General features: G+C 37.5%; 1 protein-coding gene across 1 annotated transcript in view; it reads right to left on the bottom strand.

The window, feature by feature from the left end:
• LOC135086563 (dynein axonemal heavy chain 5) overlaps nucleotides 1–23,716 on the bottom strand; it is a 61,529-nt gene that overhangs the window by 29,993 nt on the left and 7,820 nt on the right. The window contains exons 8-18 of the mRNA XM_063981315.1: nucleotides 22,769–23,050; nucleotides 22,358–22,682; nucleotides 21,850–22,073; nucleotides 20,673–20,820; nucleotides 19,684–19,865; nucleotides 19,217–19,420; nucleotides 18,634–18,907; nucleotides 18,313–18,367; nucleotides 18,097–18,236; nucleotides 14,559–14,707; nucleotides 13,947–14,082 (exon numbers count right to left, since the gene is read on the bottom strand). Coding sequence (XP_063837385.1) covers nucleotides 13,947–14,082; nucleotides 14,559–14,707; nucleotides 18,097–18,236; nucleotides 18,313–18,367; nucleotides 18,634–18,907; nucleotides 19,217–19,420; nucleotides 19,684–19,865; nucleotides 20,673–20,820; nucleotides 21,850–22,073; nucleotides 22,358–22,682; nucleotides 22,769–23,050 — 2,119 coding nt within the window. The remainder of the gene's footprint in view (nucleotides 1–13,946; nucleotides 14,083–14,558; nucleotides 14,708–18,096; nucleotides 18,237–18,312; nucleotides 18,368–18,633; nucleotides 18,908–19,216; nucleotides 19,421–19,683; nucleotides 19,866–20,672; nucleotides 20,821–21,849; nucleotides 22,074–22,357; nucleotides 22,683–22,768; nucleotides 23,051–23,716) is intronic.

The following is a 23,716-nucleotide window of genomic DNA, read 5'->3' on the forward strand; positions in this document are numbered from 1 at the left end:
CAATTGAACCTGAAAGTATCGATATCAAATCTTTGCAACAAAAAAAAACTTATTAAAATATTATGATGACCAAAATAAAAGATTTAATTTTAAAAGAAACATTCGAATCATTGTCGTAATAACACGAGAAAGCAAATAACCGTTCACATTTTCATTGCACATCTCACTCACGCGCATCTAAGACTAAGAACTATGCGAACACTCACGAAGATTGCCGAGCACGAGGCGATATATGGTGGCATCGGGATTCCCTGCCAAACAGTGCCCACAGAGCCTTTTTGACGTCGGGCAGGAAGGCTGTTTCCGTCTAGTCTTCTAGTAACGTGGAGGAGAATTATTGGAGACTATCAGAGAAGAACACTCAAACCACCATCATCATCTTTCTTCTGCAGCGAAGAACATATAGTAGGGGAGACTGGGTACGGTTGAAACAGAGCAAATATCTCGTAAACGGTTCCGCGGGGAGTGAGGGTTCCTAGGAGAAAACGAAGCGGACGACAGGTCCGAACACGAATTTAGTGCCTAATAACTTCCTAACCGCGCCACTTCGCGGTTTATTGTTATAAATATACACGCACATTGCACCAACTTAAAATGTCGTTTCAGCAGAAATAAATAAAGATAGGAAACTTTTATTTAGTTACCTGAAAAAAACCATTCGGGGTTCTCATGTACTGTGTAACTATTTCACTAGGCGAACAGAAATATTGAGGAGTTCGTTTAGCTTTCCACCTACTATGCCATATTCGCTAGATACTACACTCGCGAGCAAAACTATGGAATCACTTACATGAAGTTGTTTCCACGCGAACTTGTGTACTAACGAATTTGTTAGTAACAAAAAAAGTGGCACCATTTTAAAGATTAAACTTTTATCTTTAAATTGATACCAAATTCATTTAAATCACACCAGTATTTAAAAAGATATCCCGGCTGATGTGAAGAAGTAACGAAAAAGACATGTATGAACTGTTTGATACGTCGCGAGTTGCGGCCTATTTACCCCCTATAAAAGCACGCGTTTTCGGATTTTTGCTTTCACACGTTGATTCATACACATCTCCGCTTCTTTTGACACTTTACCTGGGATTCTACACCTTCAGAAGCAGCACAAATCGTTGCACTATTGCAAGAAAGGCTCAGCCAGCGGGCTGTCGCACGTCAGCGCCACATAAGCCAGTCCTGGGTTTCGAAAGTTTCAAGACGCTTTCGGGAGACTAGTGGCTTTATCCCGAGACCAAGTTCTGAACAGCGCCGGTGCACATCGCAGAGGGAAGACCGTTTTTTCATGTCAACCTCTCTATGAAATCGTCATTTGACTGGAATCGATGTCCATCAAGAGCTCAGAAATGTTCGTAAGATAGCTGTTAGCGAGTGGACAGTTCGTCTAAGATATAAGCAATAGAATTTGACTCCAAAAAGGCCTGCCACAGGCTCGAAACTGACGGCAGGTCACCGATAAGCACCCTTTCAATTTGCTCGTACACATCTCGATGGGAAGGCGAGTAATGGAGGCGAGTTCTGTTCTCCGATGAATGCAAACTTGTTTGCAGGGCAGCAGTCGAAGAGGTCGGGTTTATAGGCGGCCTGAGGAGCGATTTGTGCAGTGCTGGTTCGCTGAAACAGTGGCTTATGGGGGTGGCTTGCTCGACTTAACATCGAGATGTGTACGAGCAAATTGAAAGCGTGCTTATCGGTGACCTGCCGTCAGTTTCGAGCCTGTGGCAGGCCTTTTTGCAGTTAAATTCTATTGCTTATGTCTTAGACAAACTGTCTACTCGCTAACAGCTGTCCTACGAACATTTCTGAGCTCTTACTGGACGTCGATTCCAGTCAAATGACGATTTCATAGAGAGGTTGACATGAAAAAACGGTCTTCCCTCTGCGATGTGCGCCGGCGCTGTTCAGAACTTGGTCTCGGGATAAAGCCACCAGTCTCCCGAAAGCGTCTTAAAACTTTCGAAACCCAGGACTGGCTTATGTGGCGCTGACGTGCGACAGCCCGCTGGCTGAGCCCTTCTTGCAATAGTGCAACGATTTGTGCTGCTTCTGAAGGTGTAGAATCCCAGGTAAAGTGTCAAAAGAAGCGGAGATGTGTATGAATCAACGTGTGAAAGCAAAAATCCGAAAACGCGTGCTTTTATAGGGGGTAAATAGGCCGCAACTCGCGACGTATCAAACAGTTCATACATGTCTTTTTCGTTACTTCTTCACATCAGCCGGGATATCTTTTTAAATACTGGTGTGATTTAAATGAATTTGGTATCAATTTGAAGATAAAAGTTTAATCTTTAAAATGGTGCCACTTTTTTTGTTCCTAACAAATTCGTTAGTACACAAGTTCGCGTGGAAACAACTTCATGTAAGTGATTCCATACTTTTGCTCGCGAGTGTAGTTCACAATGAGCCCCTCTTTTCCCCACTGCCCCTGAAGCTAATGTACTCGTAGGTCAACATAAATAAAAAATAAAGTGGAAATATTTAAATTTGAAGTAAAGTACACCAATATTAACCAATACAAAATCGTACATTATCAAGAGGTTAGATTGTCAAACTATCTGACAGAATGATATTGTTGGAGCGTGGAGCTTTGGGGTTCACACGATATTGAAGGAATATTGTACCAGGAGTACAGAGAGTGAAATATGTTGTTGTAGTAAATCAAACGTCGTCATTGGCTAGTTTTAGTCTGGATTGCGCGCGCATATCAATCCGTCATCTTTGGAGGAGGAGCCTGAGGAGCGGCGCCAAATTCGAATATTAAGCTAATGATAAAAATGTAAATTACATAGATGCATTTAAAGTAATATTAAAAAAAGCTGAAGATATTTTTTATTTGTTTGCTTGAACTTGAATCTCAAGAACTAATGGTCCAATTGAAAAAAATATTTTTATGTTGGATAGTATTTATTGAGGAAGGCTATATTTTATTTTACAATCATTAAAGGATTTATATTTATAATATTTACGTATCAATTTTTTTTACCATACAAAAAATCTTTAAAAATAGCTCGCCTCAAGTGGTGTCCGTTTCCGTCATAAAAATAAGATTTTTTTCACGTGTACGTTTTTTTACGTATCCGCTTTAATGTTTGTCTTTAATGTATTCACAGAATTTCATAACAAGATTGTGGTTCTTCAAAAAATTACGAAAATATTAGTAATGAAAGAATGCATAGGATATTCGTTAAATTTTCTATACAAAACGGCAATATAGTTCCAAAATACTGGACTGTCCTGTCGATGACATTGACAGTGGGGCGCCACCGTCAATACCGGATCGCTGGTTCAGATTTTTGCCATATTGGAAACCATAATAGTTGAACGATGGTAGCGCCCCCCTGTCATTGAGTTTGGTGGGACAGTTCAGCGTGGGTCATCTATATCATACTTTCTTTAATACCTAATATTAACCAGATTTTCTTAACTTGCATTTCCCTTCACTAGATGGCGTTGTCTACAGACTCCAGTTGTTTCTCACGAGCCATGCGAGTACCAGGGCAGCATAAAAGAAAGGAAACATTCCTTACACATTTGGATGGCTCGCGCTTGGCCAGGAGGGGCCTGTAGAGGAGATATTAAATTTTAAATGAACTCACTATTGAGTCTTCCAGAGACATGACCCACTTTTAGCTTGGTCCAAGGGCTAAGAAGTCACTGGATTGGATTTTTAAATATTTTTTCTTTTGCCAACTGGGTCCACTGTAAGATTCTTGAATAGTTTTTTGTCTATTTGGTGTTTATTATTTTAGTTAGCCTAGTTGCTGGAAGAAAAAATATTTAGAAATTCAATCCAATGACTTGCCCCGTGGACGAAGCTAAAAGTGGGCCAAGTCGCTGGAAGTCTCGAAACTATTTAGGGAGTTTTTAATATTGTGCGGATTTCATCACAAACGTGGGGTTGCTTCGCATGCTTGACAAATAGTATCCTTTTCATACAAGACAGTATTTATTTTAACGAGTGCGTATTCTACGCAATAATCTTTGCCAGCTTGGTTGACGCAAAAGCTGGAGGACAATGGCATATTATAGTATTCACCATCATCGTCATCATCTTAGCCATAGGACGTCCACCAGGCACCATTGTAGTATTAAGATGGTATTTTAATGTGCAAATAATTCAACTTTCAAAATTCAATAGGAAGTTTTAGAAGGCAAATTAAAAATTATCTGGATATATTAATTGGTAATTTCCGCAAATGTGTCATTTTTCAGAGAAAATTGCTTCTCAATCTTCGCACATATTCAATCAATAGCACATCGCCGGGATCGGACTGCCGATTGGACATCCGAGGAACGCCAGTTAGATCCCCCGTTGGCCGCTGAACTATTGTAGTGATCTTAACAAAGGCATATTTTAAATTTTATTGTTTTATTTAATTTAAAAAATTAATAATTGATTAGTATTTTCTCTAATAATTATTTATCTAATTCCTAAAATAAAGGATCAATATTATTATTTTCATTTAATATAATGATTAACTTCGCCTAAGTTACTTACCATTTATTTTTTTGGAAATTATTGAAAAAAAGAAGATGTATACTCGCCATTATATTTTGACAGGAAAATATCTACGCTAAAACTCAATTGAAATAAACATTAGGTGAAATATTTTTGAAATCTATTTTTGGAGATTTTTTCTACAATAGAATGTCATTGAATGTATTCACATTAAAGGACATTACACGTCAAGAAAACAAAAAGGAGGTCAAATTTGCTACATCAGTTGGGGTGAGGTATTGTCGGCGCCTACAATCTCACGGATAAAACATCTGGGACGCAACAGGCCCCGGGTTCACGCCACAATGAGCCGAGCGGTATGCTCTAACTAAGCATCACCGTAGCGTGGCACGGCGAGTTAGCACAGCTCGCCCTCACTGCCTCACTGCGTAGCAACGGACCTCCCAAACGTTGTACGCGATCCTTTCTATTTATACTAAGTTGCCAAAAAACTTCGTCACCGCGTTTCAGGATGTCCACTCCCACTTTTTCACTGACACTGTGGAGCATTATATTTCATGTGTCTTTTACATTTATCCATATTTAATCATTGCTTTGTGAAGTTTAAGCATAAGGAAATGATAAATAAAATGGTTTTAAGTCTATTTTAAGTAAGTCCAAAAAACGCCATCCCATGTCAGCAGTTGGAACGAAAAAACAGACACGCCTACTGTACAAAAGCAGACGATAAAACAGTGCTAACAACCCTTAATTTTAGTCGATAACGAGAGGGATTGGTCAGTTTGCAAATTCCCGCGTAATTTATGCTTGCCCTGGACTTTAGTGCGCATGTCCATTTATCACATTTGCTGGGGGACAACGAGGGTGGAATCGAATCAGTATTCATGGCATTTTTGAGTATGAAGGACAAATAATAGGTACTTTATTTCTTTCGATTTTTGCATGTATGGTTGGTCAAACATAGATATAATACGTAAAGGAGTTTTGTTTTCAACCGACTTCAAAAAAAGGAGGAGGTTCTCAATTCGACCCGTATGTTTTTTCAACGTATCTTTCTAATCTACTGTCATGGTTTGCCTTATTATCCAAGAACTCGTGAACATGTAAAGTAAAAGGAAATGAATTTCAATTCTCTCAAGATTCACGTGCGGTCTCTGTAAAGTACCACATCTCTACACTCAAGAGAAATTCGGGAGAAAAAGATGAAGCCGTAGGTGAAAGCTATCCTTCATTAAATAAATACTTCATAATTTACTTGATACTACGAGTATGTAGGTATATGCGTAAACTGCGATATAATGAAAAAGCAGACAAATACTTGATAAAAAATTAAGTTCATTTATGCAGTAGAGATCATCAAATGAAATTCCACTACGGTCTACGGCGACTATTGCTATGATCCAGTGACTTGAAAAACCCTTTTTTCATTAAGTATATTGTATGTATTGTATAGCCTTTTGTTCGAGAAAATGTATTTCTTTCAAGTTGTATTATGCTCTGTATAAGTCCAAACATAATTAACTTTATAATAAATTAGCTTTCCGCCCGCGGCTTGGCCCGCGTGGAGGTTTGTCTGTCACAGAAAAACTTTATCGCGCGCGTCCCTGTTTCAAAAACTGGGATAAAAACTATCCTATGTCCTTTCCCGGGACTCAAACTATCTCTATGCCAAATTTCATCAAGATCGGTTCTGTGGCTTAGGCGTAAAAGCGAGACAGACAGACAGAGTTACTTTCGCATTTATAATATTAGTATAGATTAATAAAGTGATCACTACATATTGTTAATATATCTACGTAATAAATAAAAAAAATGTTTATGTTACGGGAATCGATCCCGCAATCTCTGGAAAAGAAGCCGAGCTCACAACCGCTGTGCCAAATCGGTCCATTATAAAACCGAGTAGTTAACTGAGGTTCAATAATTAATTGTAAAGTCATCTTGGATAACATTTAATTTTTCAATACATTTTATACTGTTCAAAGTTACCCTGAACTTCAGGTGATTGAATTTTATGTTAATTTAAAAATAATAATGCACTAATTACAGGATATTAGCAAACATTTTTGACTGTTCAAAATCACCTTAAAATTCAGAACTGTAAAAAGGGAAAGTTAAGTCTTAGACTGCCCACAGACTAAAGTCAGTATCACTAGCACGAAAAAACTCCAAACTAAATCCGTCTCTAAGTATCAGCTCCGTACACATTAAAACCCTACATAACATTTTAATTTTAAAATGAAGTTGCACATCGGCACTACATTTAGGCCGAGATGCACCATCTTACTTTAACTTTGACAAACTTCAAAATTCTGTCAAATTCCATACAAAAAGCACCGGTTAATGTTATTTTAACCGTAAAATTCAGCCTTAGAAATCAAAAAATACCGCCATTTGCATCAACCAAACGCAGTTATAGCCGGTAGAGGGCTCTACAAAGGGTCCCGTTTGGGGTTCTCATAGATTGACGGAGCCATGGAAGTACCAGGAGAGCAGATATCGCAAGAGTGATAAGGACATCGGTGTATAAATCAATATCAGCATCCGATGATGCGATTGGACATACCACTAACTCCCGCCCCTTAAGTCTACGTGCTTGTTTTGATGCGCATGTCAATTAGATATCATAGATGGAAGCGCCAAATTTGATTTGTAAGAAATCTTTGTACAGGTGAAACTACGAAAGAAAATGTTAAAGGATTTTAAATATTTGACCCGGCGGACATTGTACCGTAACAAAAAAAATGCTATGTACTTATGGGTTATTGTAGGCTAGTAATGGTTAAAGAATTGCTCAAATCAGTGTAGTAATTTCGGAGCCTATGTATAATTCAAACAAACAATTAAATCAATTTAAGTTATTAGTGTAGATTCGTGCCATACAATATTATGCTATTACTCAATAAAATAGTCTACTCAATGTAGTCATAACATAACTTGACCAATTCAGGGTTCTGAAATACATTGAAAAAAAAAGGAAGAAGGGTGACAATGATTTTTTCTGAATATTTCCTTAACGGTTAAAAATAGGAAAAAACGTTCGCGTTGAAGATTTAAGTTGTAGAGAATTAAATTCTATAAGATTTTAAACTTTTGCGTTCCATTTTAACGAAATAAAAGAAACCGATGAGACTCGTGTATCTCTATTTTAATTAAATTCTACTCAAAAAATACCCGGAAGGATATTATAATATATGGGAGGTCCGTTGCTACGCAGTGAGGCAGTGAGGGCGAGCTGTGCTAACTCGCCGCTCCACGACCACTACAAAATCACTAATAAATGGTAAATTGCTTAATTTTAATTTCTTTGCACCATTTATAGATAAGCAATAGATGTTTATCAATTAGGTATAATACACATCAAGGTGACATGTGGACAAACACGGCAATGAAAGATTTCGAGGTTTAATTAATTTTATTGGAGTAGCTAATTAATCTTATTAATAAAATATTTAGTGCTACATGTAGATTACTATGCCCCCTGACCAGAAAACAATATTCGAACATTCTTACTATGTCTTTTAGTACTTGGAGGCGGGAAATTCACCCTTATCATTATTTTAACCAGACTTCATTAACTTGCATTCCCTTCACTAGATGGCGTGGTTTAGCTAGAGAATTCTGTTCGCAGATCTCACAAAGCTAGAACCGTGCGAGTACCAGGGTAGCATAAAGTAAAGGAATCATTCCTTACACATTAGAGCATGCGCAAAGGGCATTTATAGGGTTGGATAACTCGCGCTTGGCCATCCGTCAAGGAGGAGGGGCTTACGACGGATGGTCAAGTGTGAGCAATCCAACCCTAAATGCGCATTGCGCATGCTCTAATGTGTAAGGAATGTTTCCTTTATTTTATGCTGCCCTGGTACTCGCATGGCTGGTGAGAAACGCGAACTGGAGTCTGTGGACACCGCCATCTAGTGGAGGATTCTCGTAGCATTTTTCGTAGCTACGAACTACGAGGTTTACTAAGGGCCGATTTTTCAATCGTCGGATAACTTTAAACTGAAGAATAACTTTGGCACATTGACAGTTTTAGTATGGGAATTATGTCAAAATGACAAGTTTATTCTATAGTTAAAAGATATCTGACGATTGAAAAATCAGCCCTAAACCAAATATTTGATAGGTTTTTACAGAATATTCAGATTCTTCGTTGTAAATGCAATTCTCAATAAATTGTGGATTGTTTGATTGTATGTTCATTGACCAGTTTTAAAATATTCATTCATTATTTTACTGTGAAATAGATCCAAACATAATTGATGCAATTACAAAAAACTTAAACAGACGTTAAACACTTGTTTAAATGTCATTTCTATAAATATTATCAATTGAAACACCTGAACAGGTGTTAAATGTTTAGTTGTAAAATAGATAGCCTTCGTCCTGAACATTTTCTTTTCAGCACACGGGCCTTGGCTTTAAAACGCTTCCTTAGCAACGAAAGTACCAGGCAATAATAACGACTGAGGAGTTGTCGGAAGCAATCGATGGCACTAGCGGAGTCATCTCCTTGTCTCATTCAAACAATAAAATTGGGATGGGGCGAGATCGGAAAAGTAAGGAAAACAGTGCTTATTGCTTTGAAATATGGCTCATACCATCCTGTTTTCCCGTCTCTAGAGTAAGCGAACAGGCAAGAGTAACACACACATTCACACTATTATAAAGTGCCCACCTCCCGTACCTCAAATACAATCTGCACATGCGCATTGTAATGTTTTCGCGACAGTGACCCCTAGCAACGCATTGTCGCATTGTGTACGTTGGGACACGGCGAATACCTCCTCGGGCTAACTGTTGTCCTGGTAATGCGGACGTGAGGGACCTGTCAGTCCCAGCTAGACATAGATTTCCTAGGATTGTTGTTGTCCCCGTTATAGTCCCCGTCGTCCCCTTCCGTTAGTTTTCTTCGCTTTGATGGTAAATGAGATGTATCTACTCTGCTTACTTTTATTATTTCAAAAAACAATACATTTCGAAATGCCTTTATTATTATTATTGACGTTTAAAATTCTCCCAAAAATATTAATAATTTTTATTTTACCTTAATACATGTGCAACATTTATAAATTCAATTTTAATGCGAAAACTAAATCATGTTAATCTATAAAAATGTTTGAAATTGTATTCTGTTGATGTACCTATTAAAAATAAATAAAATAATAATGGAAACATTACGCTTACTTCACCCAACTACAAACATTAATAGTAGTTCCTCAATTTGAATGAATCTCATACTAATCCCACAATGAAATTCAATTCAAGACCCCTGAATAAAAGATTCGTGTAAATACGAATGTGTGCATTCGACGAATGACGCAACTGAATGTATAGTTAATCCGAATGAATCTAATTAATCAGGGGCTGTACCTACTAGTAATATTATTTCTTTCTGAAAACCATTGTTTGTGAATAAAGCCTCACATCTGATTTATCCCGCCGTAAGAAGACACTAAATGGCTACATAAAATCTGAATAATAATATTCGGTAGAAAACTTCCAAATGTACATATTTGGTTAGGCTCAGTTTTTTTATTCATCGTTAAAATAACTAATTGTTAAATTTTACTTCTACGAGTAATGGTTAAATATTAACAACGTGTAAACTAATAGTTAAAAAATGTACTAAAAGTCATCATTTTTTGATAATATTTAACCACTTGTCATTAGACATCTGTCAAATTTAACTATTGGTTATTTTAACAAAAAAAAATTATATTATATTAACTAATAGCTAATAGTTAAAAAATGTACTAAAAGTTAAAAAAAAAAACTGGGCCTTAGTAAACCTCGTAGTTCGTAGCTACGAAAAATGCTACGAAAATCCTCCACTAGATGGCGGTGTCCGCAGACTCCAGTTCGTGTTCCTCACCAACCATGCGAGTACCAGGGCGGCATAAAATAAAGGAAACATTCCTCACACATTAGAGCATGCGCAACGCGCATTCAGGCTTGGGCTGCTCACTCTTGACCAATCGACGTAAGCCCCTCCTCCTTGATGGATGGCCAAGCGCGAGATATCCGATCCTAAATGCCTATTGCGCATGCTCTAATGTGTAAGGAATGATTCCTTTACTTTATGCTTCCCTGGTACTCGCACGGCTCTAGCTTTGTGAGATCTATGAACAGAACTTTTTAGCTACACAACGCCATCTAGTGGAGGGAATGCAAGTTAAGGCAGTCTGGTTAAAATAATTTGTTGTTTTTTTATTTCTTTTTATATTGAAGTTGGCGGAGGAAATACCTAATTTATTTATTAAACAGAAGTCTTATTACTAACTTTATTTAAATATTTTATAGCCTATGTTAGACAGAAAGTTATTTAGATTTTAATGGGGAAAGAGTTTTTCAAATCAGTCCAGTAGTTTCCGAGCCTATTTCCTTCAAATAAAGTCCAAAATACGAGAAAAAATTAGGCATTATTATTTAAAAAAGTCTAATTAAATAATAATAATAATACTTTTTGCATGCGCAATTTTTCGTAGCAGAAACTACTACGACTAGCCGCGTGACTGGAACTACGAGGTCTGAAACTACGAGACCCGCTAAACTACCAGGCAAACATGATATACGAAGAGGTTGATTCAGTATCCTTTCGCTCGTATTATAAATTATAATAATATTATTCTTACAAAACTTACGTGAGATAAAATGTTACTATTTTTGTTGTAGGAACCAGTAGGCGACAATTAAAATTGAATTATTTAAAACTTGATATTATATATTATGGTATCACATTGGTATATCAGTGTCTTTCATTGCATATTTTTAATTTATTTGGATAAAATTTAATATTCAACTCTCGTTACGGAATAATTTTTCCAATGTAGGTAAAAATTAAATAAGATGGAGCCGCACACAGTAGCCAAACTCAATATTAACTAAATAACTTTTGTTTTTAGCTAACCAAATGATAATGAGAAACAATAATTTCAGATTTTATAATACTTTTTTAATCACCAAAACGAAAAAAAGTATAAAATTACGAATTGTAAACAAAAAAAAAACCCTATGTTAGAGATAAAACTCTTATTTATTCGACATTTGACATGGAAAGTTGAGGCGGAGAATGATCCGCACAAATTCGCCGCATTCCCACATTCGTCCGCACGCGACCCGCAACCGTACCAGGCAAGCATGATTTACGAAGTGGTATTCAACATCCTCTCTGCAGGAAAATGTTTTGTGGATTGTGGAACGTTTGCCTCGGACAAGCGTGCGGAAAATACAATGATGTAGAAAATGTTTTTCTTTTTACTTTTACCAAATGAGTTATTGAAGTCAAATAATTTGCTAAATTACAAAATACCTATAATGTAATAATTTAATGAAATTAATAATAATATAGCTGTATAGTTATTAAAAGTTTATAGGAGGATTCTTTGATTAATTGATAACTCTTACAGTTAATAAACGATGCAGAAACAATGCACAAATATTTTTGCGTTATTTTGATTATTTCAGAATAATTTATTTATTGAAATTCATAGAATAGATTTTTAGGTCGCAGCGAGACATTTTATCCGCAAGCCGGCACGTTTCTTCCGCAACTAGCCGCACCAGTACCAGGAAAACATGATTTCTTAAGAGGTAGTTTTGCGTCTGCAGTAAAAGAAAAGCTAGAATACAATTTTCCGCCGACAGAGGCACGACAGAGGCGCTGAAAAGTAAAGGTGGTGAACATTTTCACTGAAAATATACAAGGTGACGCTTTTGTAAGTTGTAGCTGTAGTTGTGGGAAAAGTTTGGCCCATTACATTAGTGTACGGGTGCGGGTAAAAAAAATATGCTTACATTGTGTGTGATATTATTTTGTTTAACTTATCGCAACCTTGTAGTACTTGTAGTTAGTGTTTGAGATAATGCTCTTAATAATTCATACCCTTATTCAATAACAAAATTAATTAAGATCGTGAAGATTAAATTAAGCTAATCACTTCATTTTATTTAAACAAAAGAAATATTTTATTACCAAAAGTGCGAGGCTATACTTAATTATTATAAAATTAAATCGATCGATTTTTTACCACTTGTTTATTTACAAGTTTTGTATAAAATGCTAAAGCATCAACTTATATTTTTCAGATGAATAAATAATTCTTACCTGTTAAATAATTCTTAGTTTGTTAATAATAATAAAATGATTGTGAATATTTGAATTAAAAATCGTGTTTCTCCCTATGACATAAAAAATAAAAAAAAAAAAATATATGATTGTTTACTAGAGAAAGTATCATAGGGGTCGAAATTTCAGGCTGCACAGGGCTGCGGGACATATTTATCCGCTTGATACCCGCAATAATACCAGGAGCACAAGTTTAGTAAGAGGTTGATTCCGAGTATTCTGCTTGGTAATGATGTATACTGTGATTTTAAACTTTATTTTTCAGAGAGTAAGACTGAGAGTCCTATCACACTTAACTAATTTCACCCCTCCGACCCTGAGGGCAAAATCTAGGGCGCATGTGCGGCGGACTGCGAGGGCTATTCAGGGCTAAGCGAGAAAGGGGTAGTACCAGAGCATCATAAACCTGTGGAGTAAATTAAGAACAAAATTCTGAGCGAAATCGATATAGGCTTCCATCTCACTCGGACACACCTGTACAAGTGCACACACACAAGCTTGTGATGCGCATGCGTGTTACTTTTAATTCTGTTGCTGATTTGATTAGAGACCTTATGGTCATTGCAGTAACAGTGAATTTTCCAGTTAACAAACAATGTTGAGAGGCATTATTGTCTCCATGACTACGACAGCGATGAAAACATTCGTAGTAAACGCGTGGCTTGAGGACTCAATCAAACAATTGGAAATAATTTTTGTTTGCGTGAAAAAATGTTTTGAAGTACTAGTCAGGGTCACAGAAAACCAAGAACGCTTTGACGTTAAAAAAGAAGGTGTACGTATTTGCATTTGTGATCTAGATTTTCTTGTTGCACAACACGTGGCTTCCACGTGGTTTGGACGCAAAGGCGCATGTACAGTTTGTAGGGAGCAAGTGGGTAACGCCTACAAAGTACCAGGCTCGCATGAAACTGAGGAAGTTCTTTGGCTCTAGAGAAATCACGCAGCAGCCACCCCTCTGGCTTTGTTATGACCGGGGTGGTTAACGCCACCTATTTACGGCCGGGGTGGTGCCCCGTGGCAAAGTTTGAAGGGGGCAAATGGAAATATAAAATCAATAACAGTTGCTTAAATAAAAAAATGGTAAGTATAAGGATAAGTATAAAGAAATGGCGCAATAGGTACCAGTTGTAAATCGATATAGGTAGATATATTTTTTTAATACAAACTTATGAATTATTGAAGAAAATATAATTTGGCCATCATCGATACCCAAACTGTCTGCGAGTGAAGAATTTGCACAGTATTTAGTTACAATGGAAATGTAAGTTTCAAACATTAGTTACCCAATTCACGACCTTGCTTTCCAGTCTTCGGAAAAATTAACAAAAAGCGTAATTAAATGTTACTGACCTTCGGTGATGGCCGGGTCAGAGCAGAACCTCTTGATGATGAGGTCAAGGGTCCTCCGGGTGACCTTGATCAGAACATCCACCACCTTCCTGCTGTAGTACCTCCGCATTTCGCTCACGGCGTTCTTCACCATTTCCTGAATCATCATCATTATCATCATTCCAGTCCCCATCAGCCGACATAAGGATGCAATATAGACGCATTCGACGTGAGCTTCGTTTTTTAACACGCCTTTTACTTGTTCATTCAAAGACCAAAAATAAATAAATAACTTAGTAAAACTTATTGATTTTTATTTAAAGAATAGAAATAAAAGTAATTAAAAATAGTGGCCGTAAACTAACATTGCACGCGGCCGTAAACTGAATTAGACGGCCAAAAACAGGAATCATCACAATCTGATAAAGTTTTTTCATTAAACGATACCGTTTTCTTAGATAAAGCCTACAAATGGTAATTTAGTTGGTTTTTTGTTTGCTTTTGGAAAAAATCCCTCCGAATACGAAACTACACAATGACCGAAAACGGGCGAAACTACCCTAACTATACAAAATACTACAAGCACGTTAAAACAAAATTTCTTTGGCGCATCATCTGACTCACTAAACATACCTGCATGCTTTTGGACAGCCCACCAGCAGGCGTGGACAGCAATTTGTGCGGGTTCTCGAAGCACTCCCAAACTGCTGACCAGTCCTGCTGTCCGCTGGAGGTCGACTCATTAGCAGTGGACGCTGGGCCACTTCCTGCTTGAGGATCGTCTGCAGAAAAATATCGCTTGTTAATAATGGTGACTGGGACTTCTTATGGGGGAAAGGAAGTAAAAGATGTTCAGCAGTTAGGTATATTTAAAAAATAATTAGGAATACCAATGAACAATTTACTCGTATTTTGTCTTAAAAAGTCCGCGTGAGATATTTAGGTGAGATAACAGTAAATTGCCTTACATCATTACTGAAACATTAGGGAATATTATATTAAAATGAAATTAATGTCATTATTGACTTCTGGCTGTAAGTGCAAATGGCACGAAGCATAAATAGATAAACAAATACCTAACTTAAGTAGGTACTGCCTACCAACACATCAACGTTTTTTCTCGGCTTAAAAAGAACATTTCATATGTTGTTTTTTTCTTGTTAACATAATATGAATACTCCACGCGATCGGTATGCGGAAATTTTACATTATCAATTTAAATCATTTGCACAGCGACCTCTTGTTTAATGCAATATGTTCTTTCTTATCCTCATTTTCAAATCGCACATCAAATCGGTCTGATCACTTTCCATCAGTTGAGATGCAGGTCAAGAGCATCCTTGTTGTGGATGAAAAAAATATATCAATGCACAGCACAACGCAAAACCACTGGACGGATCGGGCTGAAATTTGGCATGTAGGTAGATGTTATGATGTTAGGATTTTACGAAACTCCTCCCCTAACGGGGTAAAACGGGATTCACGCGTCGCGGGCGGCCGCTAGTATGTAATACTAGCGTAGTACATTATATCTCAATACATCTATAGGAATTAATGATATGTCATTTGTCGAATTCTGATAAGTATTTTAGAAGTTACGAGGGAACAGATGAACATACATACATACATAGCCTGTCAAAATCATAACCCTCCTTTTGCTTTGCCGTAGTCGGGTAAAAATAATCTATCCTAGATACTAATAACGGGTTAGCTAACGGCTTACAAAAAGTCTTCCGAAATTCCGTTTTATTTGTATTCAATTTCACCTGAGTTCTGATGATCTCAAAGGGAAAGGGTTAACGAAGACACACACTTTTTCATTCCGATTGTAACCTTGAAAAATAACAGTTTGTACCAGCTGCCCCGACAATAAACGCAATGGTCAGTAATACAAATAACTTTATTATGGGGTTCCTTTAGTAATAATAAAGTCTCTGTTAGTACTTGGATATCATGAAGGGATTAAATCGAGGGCTCTAAACAAGTTTTATAAACATCTTGTCTCCTGTCGGGTAAGTAATTTGAACTTACACCCCTTTTACGAGTATTTTGAATGTTATTGAGATTGAATCAATCATCAAACCAGGTCTCTCAGCTACTCTTTAACATTATTTCACAAAAAAATGCATATCTCTTGCTAATAGACTGTGTGGTACTGTGTGCGTCAGGTCAGTATCACACCGAGCCGCGAAAGAATGTCTAGGCCATCTAGCTCGGACAATAACTCGCAGCACCGTCCCAAAGACTTCGGGAGGACACCGGCAGGTTTTAGTGAGTAGGCCCTGCCCATCTGGCAGGGAGAGCCTTACATAACCCACTGGTTCCCCCGGGCCAGTGGGTATGCAATTTCATGCATTTCCTGACGAAAAAAAAAAAAAAAAAGTATCACACCGAGCCGCACCGCTGTTCGGTCCAGAAAATGCCTACAATCCGCCAATGTGGCAAGACCCTAAAACATTTCACAACATCCATACAAAACTTATTTATTTAGGAAATGAATAGCAATAATGCGCCATATCATGTCAGGTCTGAGAGCATGGCCTGATTATAGAGTAATAAATCAAGTCACATCCGTTGGGTTTGAAAGCTCCACTTCTTATTATCCAATGGCATTGCAGAGAGAGTGAGACTGGGCGGAGTCAAAGCTGCAAATGATGGGAGGACTCCTCAGAACCAGGGGTTCTCAACTAATGGCTTGCGTAAGCTACGCATAAAGTTGGGCTTGAAAAACATTTTCGTTTCAGGCCAACCAATAGCAGCTGTTGCAACAGGTTGGATACCCGTGGTTGGGGAAAATTGCTGAAAAATGACCAGCCATTGTTAAATGGTTGGTTTGTATGGACTCGATAAAAGAGGCACTGTGAAAACAACCGAGTTCTGCTCTTTTCTCGGGAAAATAAATAAAAAAACGATTGCGGTCAAATACGTGAATTGCTATACATAAAAAAAATACCTAATATTTTTAGTGATATACTTAAAATACCCAGTATGCCCCATTAATTTTTATTTTAATTCTTTTAGCATTTTTATTAATTTTCCTAATGCCAAGTGAACTTATGAAAAATCCGAATTGCTGGCTTATGGACTGTGGTACCCTGGCTTTTTATGATTTGGTCATAAATATTAACCGTATCAATTTACTAAAAATTTATAGATATTATGTTATTTGTTTATAACATACTATAGGGTTAGTCATAAAATAAATAGTGGACACATGATTGTGAAATGTGGCAGCACGGTCGCGACGGGAACTATGAGTACTTTGTCATGCAGAGGGGAAATGAGTGCGAAAGACGCGTAGTCCTGTGGGAATATGAAACATTGCAGCTACAACAGATGGCGCAATACCAGACACACAGATTGTGCCAATGTTAGTATGTACTACACTTCCGAAATAAAATAAATTAGGTAATTAAAACATTGAAAACAGCTCGCAATGGGTCTCAAACGGAAATGGCAATGCCAGATTTTGTATGGAAGGTGGCGTCTTTTTTTTTTCGCGCGGCCATCGACCAAACTTTGTTTTTTGATCACAAAATAGTGTAATAAACCAAACTTACTATGACATGTATACCTCTAAACTCAGTCTGAACTGAGTTACGAGCGTTAGAAGTTTGATGATTTACATACTAGATTTGCTTTTTGCGCGCAAGTTTTGTAAGAAATTGCAACAAAATATTGCGCAATTTTTTTATTGCGCTGATTCTACTCCACACTGATGTCTGGAGCCTTTAATGGATGGTATTGTTTGTTTACACATACAATGTCACTATTTTGTTGCAATTTCTTACAAAACTTGCGCGCAAAAAGCAAATCTAGAATGTAAATCATTAAACTTCTAATGCTCGTAACTCAGTTCAGACTGAGTTTAGAGGTATACATGTCTTAGTAAGTTTGGTTTATTACACTATTTTGTATCCCAAAAACATGGTTTGGTCGATGGCCGCGCGAAAAAAAAAAGACGCCAATTTCCGGCATTGTCTTTTTATTATAGGTAGTAGGTATTAGTTTCGGTTGTGCAAGTTCAAAATCTTATTTAATTAGGTACTAAAGTCATCATTTTTAGCATAAAACAAGGGCGACAACAACCACGTAACAAGCCCAACTCGTTACGTCATTTGTTTTGTCATCTTGACCTGCTGTACCCGTAAAGAGTCAAGGGAATGCTTACCATCAGCAATCAGGAACTCAAAGTCAGGGTTGATCTCAGTCGGCCTGATCTGCTGAGCTGCCTTCTTCACCAGGTCCAACACCTCTTCCACGGCTTCTTCCACCATCAGACTCTTGCGGTTGAACTCCACACATGCATTGCTTGAAAAAAATCATCAGTACACTTAAAGGCTCGTTGTATAATTTACAACAATTTCTATAAGTGAAAGATTCATACCGGCATCCAGTTTCCACATTTTCTATGAACTCTTCGACAGACCATGGAGTTTCCTCTGTTGGCAATTGACATATTTTATTATTTATAATTATAATTGTGGATACCTTATAAATTATGAGTGTAAATAACACAACACTAGACACGGTCGTTACACCGTACCACGACCGCTGATATACCTACACGTAATTAACTAAAATCCATTAAGGGTTGATCCTAACATTTAAGCTAGCTAGCAGTAAATTATTATTAACTTGTTACTATGAGATGTGACCGTGATAAACAACGTGTCCTTTTGTCAGTAGTAACTACATAGTAACATACCAGGCAACGTAATCAAAGAAACATCTTGCATCCCCGAAAGGACGTAGATGATCCTATTAGTGTAGATGTCGTGGACCCTCGTGACCAGGACATCGAAGCACTTGATGGCGGCGTCGGCGCAGTCGATGAACTCCTTCCAGTCCCCGCTAGTCCAGGTGACGTGGCGGAGACCAGGCAGGAGTAAAGACGAAAGGCGAACCACTTGTGGCAGGAAGAGAGGACGCACTTCCAGCTTGACGCGCCTGACGGTGGTGATGTAGTCTTCGAGGAGGAACTAGAAGGTTCAAGATTAGATACATCATTAAAAGGTGCAGTCGATGAACTCCTTCCAGTCCCCGCTAGTCTAGGTGACGAGGCGGAGACCGGGCAAGAGTAAGGACGAGAGGCGGACCACTTGTGACAGGAATAGAGGACGCACTTCCAGCTTGACGATTCAGATAGCAGCTTATCTAAAGTCTCGATATGGCGCTTGACTTAAAAACCATAAAAACCACGACCTCCTGCACTGCTCTTCTACTACCTACAACCTACTCAGTTATAATAATGCTATACCTTAATAAGATTTGGCTACATTATGACATACCTGTAAAGAGTCATTGACCAGCGTAAAATAGTTCTTCTTAGCGTACAGCGAGTGACAGACTATAGGCAGATCTATACCCATCTTGACGAGGCAGTCGGACTCCCGGATCAGCAGGCGGATGGTGTGATCCAGGTTCACGCAGATGCGGCCAGACTCGTCGATGCGAAGTAATGTGTTGTTTAGACTGTCGTCCACATCCCAAAGCTGTAGTAATAATAATAATAAATAATTTATATCAGACTTTCATCCATAGTTTGTATAGGATTAGTCTCGTACCTATAAGCTTACGAAGAACTGAAAGTTGATTTATTTAGAAGGACATGATATTAGATAGATTTCTTTCAGTTAGGGACAGAAAAATCGAATATTCACCATCATTCGCACTGGAAACAGTTTACATTGTAAAGTTCAGTATGGCTCATACCTTCATTTTATAGATTTTCTGGTTTCCTGATCACTGTACTCACGTTCTGATTCATCCATACGGCCCTCATGGTTTCCTCGTAGGTGGACACCAGGGAGCGAGTGTTGGTATACTTGCGCGTGACGTCAGCAGCAGCGGGCAGGGCACGTAATACGGGATGTGCGCACACGCTTTCCACAGTCTCCCGCATGTTGAACATGAGGCAGCGCGACCATTTGATGCGACCTAGCAGATAAGTTGACAACTGCTGAATCGTGATCAAGGACCGCCGCCGCGCTGGACTATTGTGGTGCACACTCGTAGCACAAACAATAGAATAAGTGCCCTGGAATGATCCTATGTAAATAAATAAAGTTTTTTATTGCTTCTACAACTTAGCTAGTTACATAATACCTAAATGTATTATGTAACTAAGGTACCAATAATAGGTTACAGAATAAACTGGATCTATCTGAAAATTAAATGTTTCCAGCTTCCATACTAAATGTATGCCAGACATACAATATTAGAAGTGTAATTATTTTTTATTTAATAATAAACTCTTAAAATAAACTCGTAAATTGTATTCTTATTTAAAATTATTCATGGAAAACATTGGTTTTAGGCTTTACTTGCTATAATATTGTCAAGAGATGAGTGACATCACTGTGGTAGTACTAAATGTATGGAAGAAAGAAATATCGAATTTTTGGATAGATCCAGTTTATTCTGTAACCTATTATTGATACCATTGGATAGAACTTGTGAAGTACTTTTAGAATCAGCAATCAGTTTTACGATATCATGTGTAGTTTTAAAATAATGTGACTTTACCAAATGTATGGAAGCTGGAAACATTGAATTTTCGGATAGATCCAGTTTAATCTGTAACCTATTAATAATACCGTTTGATAAAGCTCATAAAGCACTTTCAGGATCAGTAACTAGTTTATTGATATCTTGTATAGTTTAGAAATAATCGAGTGAGATCACTTATCGTTTCCACCCTGTATATTATGTACGATGATATAATTATGAGCATACTGGAATTACCTGCGACAGGTGAGTAGTTCCTCGGCAGCGGAGGGTCCTCTCTCTGCCTTTTGAACATCTTAGTGATCTTGTCCACCTCTTTTTCACAGTATTTCAGTACACGGTCATACTTTTCGCTCAGTTTTGTTATTTGAATCTTTTGACTAACCTGCAGGTATAAGAGGTACAGCATAAACTCAATCAATAACCATACTTTCTAGTTCAAATATCTATTATCTCGGCTACGACATAAATGCCATAATTATTATTTATATGTTCTACTAGCTGACCCGGCGAACTTTGTTCTGCCTTAATGGCAATAAATAAGCAGACTTTTTTTTAATTTCGAACGGGATAAAAAGTATCCTATGTCCTTCTCCTGGCTCTAAACTACCTCCCTGACAATTTTCAGCTAAATCGGTTCAGCCGTTCTTGAGTTATAAGTGGAGTAACTAACACGACTTTCTTTTATATATACAGGGTGGAAACGATAAGTGATCTCATTCGATTATTTCTAAACTATACAAGATATCGAAAAACTGGTTACTGATCCTGAAAGTGCTTCACGAGCTTTATCCAATGGTACCAATAATAGGTTACAGAATTAACTGGATCTATCCGAAAATTAAATGTTTTCAGCCTCCATACTAAATGTATGCCAGTCAAACAAAATTAGAAGTATTTTTTTTTATTAAACAATAAACACTTAAAATGAACTCGTAAATTGCATTCTTATTTAAAATTATTCATGGGAAACATTGGTTTTAGGCTTTACTTGCTATAATATTATCAAGACATGAGTGCCATGACTGTGGCTATACTAAATGTATGGAAGCTGGAAACATTGAGTTTTAGGATGGATCCAGTTAATTTTGTAACCCATTATTGGTATTGTTGGATAGAGCTCGTGAAGCACTTTCAGGATCAGTAACCAGTTTTTGAATATCTTGTATAGTTTTTAATATTATGTGGTTTTACTAAATGTATGGAAGCTGGAAACATTGAATTTTTGGATAGATCCAGTTTATTTAGTAACATATTATTGGTACCGTTTGAAAGAGCTTGTAAAGCACTTTCAGAATCAGTAATCAGTTTTTCGATATCTTGTATAGTTTAGAAATAATCGAGTAAGATCACTTAACGTTTCCACCCTGTATAGATTAGGAATGCAATGAATTCGGGACTTATTCATACTTACTTTCTCAAACCTTGTCAGGAACTTGATCCCTTGCGGCGTCTCCCATACGCTAGAGAAGTTCAGCTCTATTGTATTCCCAATGGACTCTCGCAGGGTGTTGGTCTTCCCCTCAAACACTTGGTAGTCCTTGTCGAACTCGTTGTTACGATAGTCCAGGTAGTCGTACTGGCATGTCGTCACCACCTTCTTAGCTTCTTCGAATGTGTGTACTGCTTCTTCCAAGTCTATGGCAGAAAAAAACCTTAAAGTTAAATAGTAATAATAAAGCTTTTTATTTATCCATTTTCAAGTTACGTAAAAGTTAAATAGTAAACTAATACGATAATGTTATTGTTTATGGAATAAATGACTATGACTATGTATCTGCGATTTCATTCGTTTGTGAATATTTTTCAAATAAAAAGACGTCCAATAAAGCTATATCTCCCAATTTTATCAAACTGCTTGCAGGAAAGGCTTCAAGATAAATCATACCTTGTACTTCTGTATATTTATTCAGAATACCCACCTTCACCAAGAAGAAGTCCCTCCATCCTTTTCGCAAATAGATGGTTATAATCATCCATGAGATCGAACATGGTGATGACTTTATTCAACCGCTTACAAAACGTATCGAATTTCCCGAACACATAGTTTTCGGAGAAGCTGAACTGCTCTGTGTTGGGTAAAAATGGTTGGTTCTTAACGAAGAGATATGTTTCTCGGTATGTCTTGTTGAGGTTGATGCAGTGGATGAGCTTTTCTCTGACCAGAGATCGCTCTTGAGACCAGATGGTTTCTTTGAAACGGCAAGTGATGTACTGTTTGCAAGTCTCAATCATTTGGTTTGTAATCTGGAAAACAAATAGGGTATATATTTTACTTTAAGCTTTGCGCATGTATGGTAACAGTCAAATTATGAATAAAAAAATTAAAATACCTTGACCATGAGCGAAGAAATCCTCTCTGATGTATTATAAAACTGTGACACACTGTGAATCAACCTGACGGTCTGCAGCAGGCTCAAGATGGAATCTTTGATCTTGACTGGGTCATCCAAGTAAAGGGAATGGCAGCATTTCTCCATGGCCTGGATGAACTTGGCATTGTCTTTCGCCTCGTTGTAGCAGAAAGTTATTTTGTGGTCGGTGTCGCGCCACAGGCGAATCACTTTGGAATTGGCCAGTTGTAGGGCCGTCAGCGTCAATTGCACTTCATTGTCCTGTTGGAACATGTCGTATAGTTAGCGTCAAATTGTAGTTCGTGACACCCAAAGTAGCCAATAAGTCCGCAACACGTCTTGTTACAATTGGAATAAGGTTGTTTTAACTATTTTTTGGCCATTTTAGGTGTAACGAACTATTTGACGCTGACTGATAATATCATTTTTGTGCGAGCACCACAATATTGAGCTTTCAATACCTACCGCGTGGAATGTAGTACCGCTATTAAGTAATCCTCTGTGTCAGTGTGCATTGCATAAAAAGCTGATCTATCTTTAGCGGAATCAAGTGTGAGGTTAGTAGAGCGATGTATTCCAAATCCAAGAAAAAGTAACTAGACTAGGAATTGTACTAAAGCAAAACCTTATTAAATAAGTTTAGATTGAGTGCCCTTTATTTTAGTTTATAACGAAATATTCATTTCATTCTCCAGGCTTTTGTGTAATTTACTGATTTTCAATTCAATCCAGCTACAAATTGGCTCTCTATTAACTGTCGACAATTGCGATCAAGCAAATAAGATCCGAATGCGGTAGGCATACAGTTCACAGTAAATCAATCCAGACATCAATCACTTAACGAGACTGTCTGGACTGTCCCCTCCTCGAGTCTGCGCACTGCGTCGCGATGACGTCATATTCGGGATAGGGATCTCAAATTTTGTC

Source organism: Ostrinia nubilalis, chromosome Z (assembly GCF_963855985.1).
Source record: "Ostrinia nubilalis chromosome Z, ilOstNubi1.1, whole genome shotgun sequence".
Lineage (NCBI taxonomy): Eukaryota > Metazoa > Arthropoda > Insecta > Lepidoptera > Crambidae > Ostrinia > Ostrinia nubilalis.